The 9,001-nt window shown below is 39.3% G+C and overlaps 1 protein-coding gene across 1 annotated transcript; it reads left to right on the top strand.

Moving 5' to 3' along the window:
* The first annotated feature begins 1 nt into the window (after position 1).
* mmachc (metabolism of cobalamin associated C) lies at positions 2–5,000 on the top strand. The gene is made up of 5 exons (XM_006790115.3): positions 2–149; positions 483–680; positions 3,497–3,649; positions 3,744–3,920; positions 4,227–5,000. Exons 1-5 carry the CDS (start codon positions 60–62, stop codon positions 4,407–4,409), a joined length of 801 nt encoding a protein of 266 aa, XP_006790178.2. The 5' UTR covers positions 2–59; the 3' UTR covers positions 4,410–5,000.
* The last annotated feature ends 4,001 nt before the right edge of the window (positions 5,001–9,001 follow it).

Genomic DNA, 9,001 nt, shown 5'->3' on the forward strand with positions numbered 1-9,001 from the left:
GTTGATTGGCCAAAGAACACCATGTCCCACAATGCAAAGCTCAATGTTGACACGCAACAATGGCGGCTTCCAATGTAAGCGTGGAAAGTGTAAGACGACTGTTGAACGACAGTTTAACAAATCTGGGATTTGAAGTTTACCCGTTAAAGGTATAATGAATTGTATAGTTTTATATTGAAAAGTATGAAAAAATCATTCCGATCGTAGAACTATTTCTTTTATATGTCCTAGTTAAATCTTTACGTTTAAATATTAATTGTTAAACATGCTACAACAAGTAAATATAATGATAGATGGTTGAATACTGCATGTTTACTGACGTATTACTGGTTCTTGCCTTTAAGGGAATGTGCGTGGATCATTCTTTTCTGTTCTTTTATCTCTTCCGCGGAATTGAAATTTTCAGCCAAATCAGATGATTTGTGATGGAGTAACCTGCACATATTTGGTTCTTGCTCCCTAACATGTCCCTCTGTTTGCAGATTGGCTGGTACAACTCTGTGCTACCTCCCACCTTGCACCTGTCATATCCAGATGACACCCTGGCTGTGGTGGTGCTCAGCACTCCCGCCATGTTTGAAGAGGCCTTTCTGCCTTTCCTCGAGCAGAGGTGCTACCAGGGGCTTAATGACCCCATAGACCAGTGTGTTAGACAATGCATTACCTCTGCTGTCTCTCAGGTGAGGATGGAGGAGTGGTGACCAGGGTTATTTTAGCTAAACTAATTAAAAAGTAAAACTAAATTTTGAAAATATAGTAATAATAAAAATGATAATAATAATAATAATAATAATAATAATAACATATACAAATATACAGGAAATATTTCTAGTTTTAGTCATTTTTTTTATCAATGAGAAGCCACTGACGTCTGTACTACAATGCAGGATCTTGGCTTATCCAGGTAATTTAAGGGTTAACTCTTACCAGGGTAAATGGTAACATATACCATAGGCCTAACTCCTTTGAAGCTGATTATGTTTCAAATTAGAGATCAACGGGGGTAAAATTACCACCTACTGATCAATCAGTTGACTGGAAAATAGCACTTCTGGAAGATCCCTCAGGCTGTTGGCGGGTCTGAAGCTTTTCAGTAGCGTCTACACTCATACCACTGATTTGTATGCAGCTGCCAGCACACTTATCCATGTCTGTGATTTGTCAGATGCTGGCAGTACCACTCCTTTCATGTGAACATGCTCATAGCTGGATTGATAAACCCTGAGTTAATTTTTGAGTTCGTGTGACCGCTCAGTCTGATCGCCACTGTTAGGTTAAGTGGGTCCAGACAACGGAAAGATACCCTGGGTATGCTGAACTTTCTTTGTAGTGTAGAGCTTAGATGCACATGTGTATTAAAAACAGGACGTCTGTGTTTGCGTAGTTGTGTTCCAAACTCATACTGTTTTTAAATCTTTCTCCTTCCCCCTGAAAAATGCCACTCATTTCCGAATAAAGGAAAACCTAAAAGTAGCACTGAAACTGATCAAAAATTAAACTAAAACTAAAGCGAATACACTAAAAATGGTTTAAAAATACTTGGCTATAATAATGGTGGTAGTGATTGCAAATATCAGTTTCAGTGGTTCACTTCATTTAATTTCAATCTGCGGTTCATTCACTGTTAGTGACCTAATTATAATTCTTCTCAAATGCCTGCATTCTTTCATCAGTATTCATTTTCACTATGACTGACTTTTTCCAGCATCCTAAGGCCTGTATTACATAGTGAGTTCAACTTACAGTATACCTCAATGGGTATTTCCACTGGGAAATACAAAGGCTTTAAATGCTATTGAAAAACTTTAGACCCTCCTACTCCCCATACACAGAAGTCTCAGGTGTCTTCCAAGTATTGTAATGCTATTTTCCTGAGATCTGATTGGTCAGTAGGCGGTGATTTTATACCTATTGATTTTGATTTTAATCTGGGGTTAACCCTAAAGTTACCTGGCTAGATGAAATCCTGCCTTGGAGTGCAGGTTTCTGCTGAAGGCCAGTCTTGTATAGCGCTGCTATTTTGAGACAGTATTCGAATTCTAGACACTTATTTAGCCACATGTATTCCTTCTTTTTGACATTTTTTAGCTTGGCTAATATAATTAGCTTTTCTTTAATTATCAAAGAGCCTTTGCAGAAGTGCTGGCTTCTGAAAATGGGGCTCTCCATGCAGTTATGTTATTTCCAATATTTCTAATTAACTTCACGTTGGATTAAATGAAAAAATAAAATACTCACATACTAAACGTCTAAGTTACTCCTTCATTTTTGTTGTTTCTCATTAAACTTTTCTATATGTTCAGTCTCAGTTAGTTTCCAGGCAGTCATTGAAGTTACTTAGCTTAGACTGGCTGTACTTGACATGAGAAGTCGCGTGTTTGATGAGCCCACTGGCTTATTGAACAAGGGTGTGCAGTCAGGGTAATACCTATAAATCTAAAGAGCTGCCATCCACTAAGGATGTGCCTCGTGTCACCCTGTTTCTTATCAGATTCACTGAAATTTAATAGGTTATGGTGGAAGCTTGTTTCTGCCACTGCAAAAAGGCCACCCTTGTCCTGACCTGCAGATCCTTTTATGCCATCTATAACTCACATTTTCTGTCATTATCACATTTTGAGTCAAGTATCTTGAAATGTCTCCTTACGAACTCGCACCTCTGAGAGAGTAACTCAAACTTGAGAAAAATAACTCATTACTTCAAATAATTTTGAAATAATAACCCAAAATGTTCACATACTTCTGGTGACTTATGGATGAAAAAAAAAACAACTTTTTTTCAGCGCTGAATCAAGCTTCCACACTATGATCTGTCTCTGCACTGTGTTTACTAAAAACTGATGTGACTTTTTTTGTTTTGTTTTGCACGACTGAACAACGCTGATTTATTAGACCACCTGTCATAAAAACAAGAAAACAAAATATTTTAGAAATCTCTCAAAAACCTGTTTAAATTAAAAATTGCATTGTTATTTATTAGACAAATAACAAACTCAAAGTCAGAAATGAATCATAACATTAATGGTAACATTCAGTGACCAAAAAGTAATTTTTGATTTTATTCAAAATAACCACAATTTAGCATCTTATTCAAAAATGTATAACAAGAATAGTTATATTTTAGAATTGAAAATATAATTTTGATTAAGGCGCTTGTGCATACTGGTATATACAATACAATACAACTTTATTTGTATAGCACATTTAAAAGACCAGTGATACACCAAAATAAAAACAGGAAAATTAAGACAATAAATAAAAGACTATTAACAAAGTTCCATATCAACTGTTATGGAAATATAAAAAATATTTTGTAATAACCAGAGCTGCTAATTTAGGGCACTTGTAACTTAAACCTTGTGAGCCTACAGTTTGTGTGTGCATACAGTTTAAACACAGTGTAAAGGTTCCTGGAAGCCTTAGATTGCAACTATAATCATATTCATGAACTTTTTCTCACGTTTAAACATATTTCTTACTTGATCCTGCCCTGCAGTGTTTTCCAGGAGGGAAGGTGGATGTGAGGTTCGACTATGAGCTACTGCCCAGCAGGAAGCCCAAGTTCTTGGCCCAGACTGCAGCTCACGTATCGGGAGCAGCTTTTTACTACCAAAAGGCTGATGTGACGGAGCAGCCCTGGGCTGAAAAAGTAATCACATTCTTGTTTGCTCCCTTGGTACATTTTTGAAAGGCAGTGTTTACCTTTCTTATGTGCTGTGATCCTTTGATCCTTTTGCTTTCAGAAAATGTTTGGAGTGTGTGTGCATCCGCGGTTTGGGGGCTGGTTTGCCATCCGAGCTCTGTTGGTGTTTGGAGATGTCACGGTGGGCTCTGAGCTGGTGCAGCCTGTTCCTCCTGACTGTGTGCCATCCAGAGAGGGCAGGATAAAGCTGCTAGAGGCTTTTAACTTTCACTGGCAGGTAACATCTTTTAGTCATAAAACCTGCGTCACACACAAACTGTAGATAGACACCAACAACTGTTTTGTGCTCTGTGATGGAGGTTTTGTTCTCTGAGAAGATTTGTCTGCGCTGTAGGGGTGATGTGGAAAAGGACCCACGTTGTTGTCCTGTTTCCTATTTCATGACGATAAAAATTGACAAATTTGACGAATTTCATATCATTGGTTAGTTTTTAAAGCTGCATTTTAGTTTTCCAATCTTTGGGAAGTTTGAGTATGTCAGATTAATGTATAACTGAATTTTCCCACCATTCTGCCTCATCAGGATTGGAGCTACCGAAACATTATCAGTCCAATCCAGACCTACTCTCAGAAACAGAGGGACTACTTCTCCACCCCTCCTGCCCAGCGTGTGGCTCTGCTCAGGGCTTGGGGCCATCTGCCAAGTGACAATAATCAACCTGAACCCACCTCGGACACACAGAGTCAAGAAATTGGACATGGGTGAATTGTGGAAGCACCGCCTGTCCTTTCTGAATTCAAACCTCTGCTGTATCTAGAACTTAAATGAAGTCTTGGTTGAACACCTTTTTATTCAAACAGCTTCTTATTGAGACCAAAGCTGGGATTTTAATGTAAGCTTGGCTTTTTGGTGAAAGCTGCTTTTTCAGGGTTGGAAATGTGTTTGATTCTTTGTTTTGTTTTTTTCTTAAAAGTTTAACACTACTGAAAATATCAGTAACATATCAGCTTCCTCTACGTCTTGTATTATTAGGTAATAGCTGATTTTATTGAGTGGATGTTTGCTGAGTTGTATTCTGTTCAGGAAAGCAGAGTTTACAGTCTGATGTGCTTTTGCATAGTAATGCACTTTAGTTTTTGTTGTGTCCTATCGGGAAAATAGAGAATGTGTGTGTCCAAGTAGCAACAGGAAGGTTTTGCTTCACATTTTGAATGACTCAAGTTCAAAATTGAGTTAAGCCATGTGTCATCAGCATGTTTAATCTGCATGCAAGTGCCTTGATTAAAAAAAGAACACTATTGTTTTTCTGTATAATGTTTTTTATTTGATTTAACAGTGAAGCAATAAAAGTTGAGACTAAATGGCAACATCGCTTTAGTCTGTTTGTGAGCAGAATGACTCAAAAAATTATAGTTGCTTGAATATTACTTTTTTTTTTGTCCAGAGATGAGACTTAACCCAACAACCTGAGAAATATCTGAAGGATTCTTTAACAATGCTAATTCTTGTGTTATGTCTTTCCCTATGTTCTTTTCATGCTTGCGTGGATTCCCAGTGGATACTAAAGCCTCCTCTCACAGTCCAAAGAGATGCGTGGGGTTAGTGTAATGGGACTCTAAACTGGCCCTAGGTGTGAATGTGCGCGTGAATGGTTGTCTGTTTCTGTCTTAGCCCTGTGACAGACTGGTGATGTCAGCTGGGATCGTCACCAGCCTCGCCCTGAATTCTGAATTGCATAAGCAGAAGACAACGTGTTGATGATATATGACAATATATTCCTTCTGGATCCAAGAAGGATGTAAACATGTATATATGCCATCCATGCATGCAGTCTTTGTGCAGGGCTTTGAGAAAAATATTGATCACATCTGTAATTTTTTCCAGAACAGTGTACTCGTTACAGGAGTGTGTTTCTTTAAGTTTATAGTTCAAACTGAATGAACCTACTTGCAGAAAATCAACGCTGAATATTGCAGCACAAAGTCAGAAATTATTATTTTGTTAAAACAAACAAAAAGTCCATCCAGTCATCTGTCTCCAGTATTCATTCCCTCCATTGTTTTGTCCTTGTCTCTAGTTTACCTGACACTCAGCTAATGCATTATAGATGTGAGCAGCCTCTGCCCACCTGCCTGGTGACAGACTGACTACCTTTAACTGTGACTAACCTCGGTGACGTTGAGTCAGCACCCAGCGTGCTACTGTGATCCCGAGAATGCTCAGTTTGTCAGGTTTATCTGCTCCTGTCTGTTTATCTTTAAGAGGAATGAGTACAACAGGATCTAATGTGCACTGAGGGGTTAACTGCATCAGTACGGGTTCAGTCCAGGTCACGTTTACACTTACGCCTCTAGGTGTCGCTGTTGTCGTGAGGCTGAGGGTTTGCGCTGCTGTTTCTGAAGCATCTGCAAATGTTCAGCACTTCATAAAGTCAAGTACTGACTGCAGATAACCTGCCTCAGCTTATGAAGTATACATTTGCACACAGCTCAGTGAATCTCAGACAACTCTTTCACTCTTAGTTAAACGGCTGTACTCTCTGCTATGTTTTACTTTCAATTTTGGTGACTTTTTTTTACTCCACTGAGCCATCTATTGCTTAATTTCCTCTTTAATGCTCAATCCAACACCCCATCCCTGACTCCTTTACTCTCCTTTGCTCTTATTGCCTCCCTCTCCTCACCCCTTTCTCCCGCCCGTGCTATTCTGTCTATCTGTGTACTGAATCAGCATTTCAGAGCAGTATGCCGCAGGCCTGCAGAGAGCCAGACCATGGAGTTAATTATACTCCCACAGATACTCCAGCTCTCCTCTTTCCCCCACCACTGTTACTCCGTCCCATCCCACCTCACTCTCCCCTTTTCTTGCCTTCTCTGTGTCATCTTTTTAGGAGGGGTCTTCATTTCTCAGCCCAACATACTGTGAGCTTCTAACATTTCATTTTCTGAATTCTGAATTTGATCAAGAAGACAAGTTACTGTTAAAGTCAGTGAAGCAAAGATATGTAACTTATCTTTGGCTGTACTGAAGTGAGGCAAATTCTGCATGCTACATTTGCAGATGCAGATGTTTAGCACGGGTGATATATTTGGCACAAATTTACACACCAAGAACTGAAGCAAGCACAGAAATCATTAGCAGAATGATGCTTTTCTAGCTTTTTTCCCTCTTCTTTCCTTCCATCTTTGGTTAGTTCTGAACCCCGATAGTCATTCTGATTCTGATGAGGTGCAGGGGTAATTTTCTTTGTGGAAAAAAAATGGGAGAAGCCAACTCTCGGGTTTCTGAGTCCTTAGAGGTGAGTAGTATGCCTCACCTCTCTGCAGCTGGCAAAACACTAATATCTGGAGCAGAGCATGTCTGAAATGAAGCAAAAAGACAAGCGAGCGGGATGTAGGGAGATACTCCTGATGATCAAGCTCTCCCTTCGCGTCTGTTCAGTATCCTGCAGGAAAGCACATTGCAGATTGTGTTGGCAGGCAGAACTGCAGGCAGAACTGCACCAGCAGGTTCTCATGCTTCCAGTGTTTTTGCAGAACTACACAGGCAGTTTTTGGACTTTCACTGAGTTTAACAGATTTGATTGTTGGAAACAGTAAAATGGTTAAAAAACAACAACAACCCTTTTTATGATTCACAACAACACGCACAAAAGCCATCAACAAGAACATGAAGCACCCAGATTCTCAGATCTGTCATAGTTTTCTAAATAGTTCAAAAATAAAATAAGTTCTGAATATATCTGCAAAGAGGAATGATGCTAAAAGTATACTGGATGCTGCTCCTCTAAAATCCAAAGATGGAAAAACAACTCTGGGCTGTAATTTAATGTGTTTGCTGCACAAATTATCTGAATCTCAGATAGTTTTGGGCAGAGATGAAAAAGAGGAGGAAAAAATGAGTGGTGTTTCATGAGTTGTGGATCAGTGAAGCAGTGTTATCCGCCCACAGACATAAGCTAACAAGAGGAGAGGGGAAAGGCCAGCAGAGTACCAGCAACAGAGGAGGAACTGAAAGCTGAGTGGGGGGAGGAAAGGTCCTGCATCTAGAGAATTTAGTGGAATTTTGAATTGAATGTTTATTATGCTTTTCTGAAACTGAGATAGAAAAGGGAGAATTTAACACTGAACGTTTAAATAACTGAGGTTGAAGTTTATGAGAAAAGGGGAGGATCCTAATTATAACTCTTCTCCATATTTGCTTATTCTGACGAAATAGTCTCACTTTATTCCTCAAAGGGTCTGCCTCTCTTTAAACCACACTGCCTCGGTGTGTATCTGTGTGTTTTAGGAGGTTTTAAATTTTTAAAACCGCCTCCTTATCATTTTCTTGGCTTAGCATAATTAACTAGTCTTTTGCATCAGAATTCTCCCTGCAGCCAATCGGTTATTTAGCTGTGCCTGTGCAGTCCAATGGTTATGGACAGGGAGTGGTCAGCAGGAGAAGAAGGGAATACTGAGAGAGAAAGCGAGTGGAGGTGGGTAAGTGGAGAACTGCCCAATTGTCTTATCAGACACCACCTGCAATAGACTAGAAATCCACCCTCTTTACACAACAACAACAACAAAAAAGCACAAGTACTATTTAAAACATCAATAAATCAGGTGCATTGCATCATTAGCAAACCTGCTCAGTTCCCCCAGCTGTAAAAGTGCAGTGAACATGTCAATGTGTACATTTAGTTTGTCAGAAAGGGAGAATTTGGCTGATCTGTCTGTGTGCAAACTCTTCATTTGTGCTAAATGCCATCAGGTTGCTTGCACATGTACTTAAGTATTGCCATCATTTATTTTTTATGTAAATTCAAGTATATGCAAACTTACAAAAAACAACAACAACAACTAAGATTTATTGAATGTGAGGCTAAAGATATTACAACGGCAATATTTCTGTTTCTTTTGGACAACAACATAACAACGTTCACCTGACACCGCATCATCTCCACAATAACCGAGCCATCACGCAACAGGGTGGCAGGCAGACAGCAGAGGATTAGCTCGAGCTAAGACTCCCCTTACATAATCCACATTTTTAGATTAACTTCATTTCCTTGAGACAGTGATATATTTCAGCCTTTGAACCATAAAAGAGGAATGCGGCCTCACAAAAAAAGAAGAAGCAGAAAACAAAACGGAGGGCGGTTGTCATTTACAACATAAAATACTCTCCTGTGTCTACTGAGATGGAACGTTTATGCTGTTGTGGAGTACACACAGCAGTGCTTCAGTTCTGGGAGTAAAAGAGGCCTTTATAAATCTTGGATGAACCCGCTTTGGTTACTAGCAACAGTTATAGAAAATAAAAACTGGAGATAAAATTTAGTGGCACAGGAGCAGAGATAAAATAGAAAGACTCAG

Source organism: Neolamprologus brichardi, chromosome 23 (assembly GCF_056152115.1).
Source record: "Neolamprologus brichardi isolate AB-2024 chromosome 23, ASM5615211v1, whole genome shotgun sequence".
Lineage (NCBI taxonomy): Eukaryota > Metazoa > Chordata > Actinopteri > Cichliformes > Cichlidae > Neolamprologus > Neolamprologus brichardi.

Coding starts and splice junctions, on each gene's coding strand:
- mmachc (XM_006790115.3), top strand. CDS start 60: ATGGCGGCTTCCAATGTAAGCGTGGAAAGTGTAAGACGACTGTTGAAC. Junction 681..3,496: donor TTACCTCTGCTGTCTCTCAG/GTGAGGATGGAG, acceptor CCTGCCCTGCAG/TGTTTTCCAGGAGGGAAGGT. Junction 3,921..4,226: donor CTTTTAACTTTCACTGGCAG/GTAACATCTTTT, acceptor CTGCCTCATCAG/GATTGGAGCTACCGAAACAT.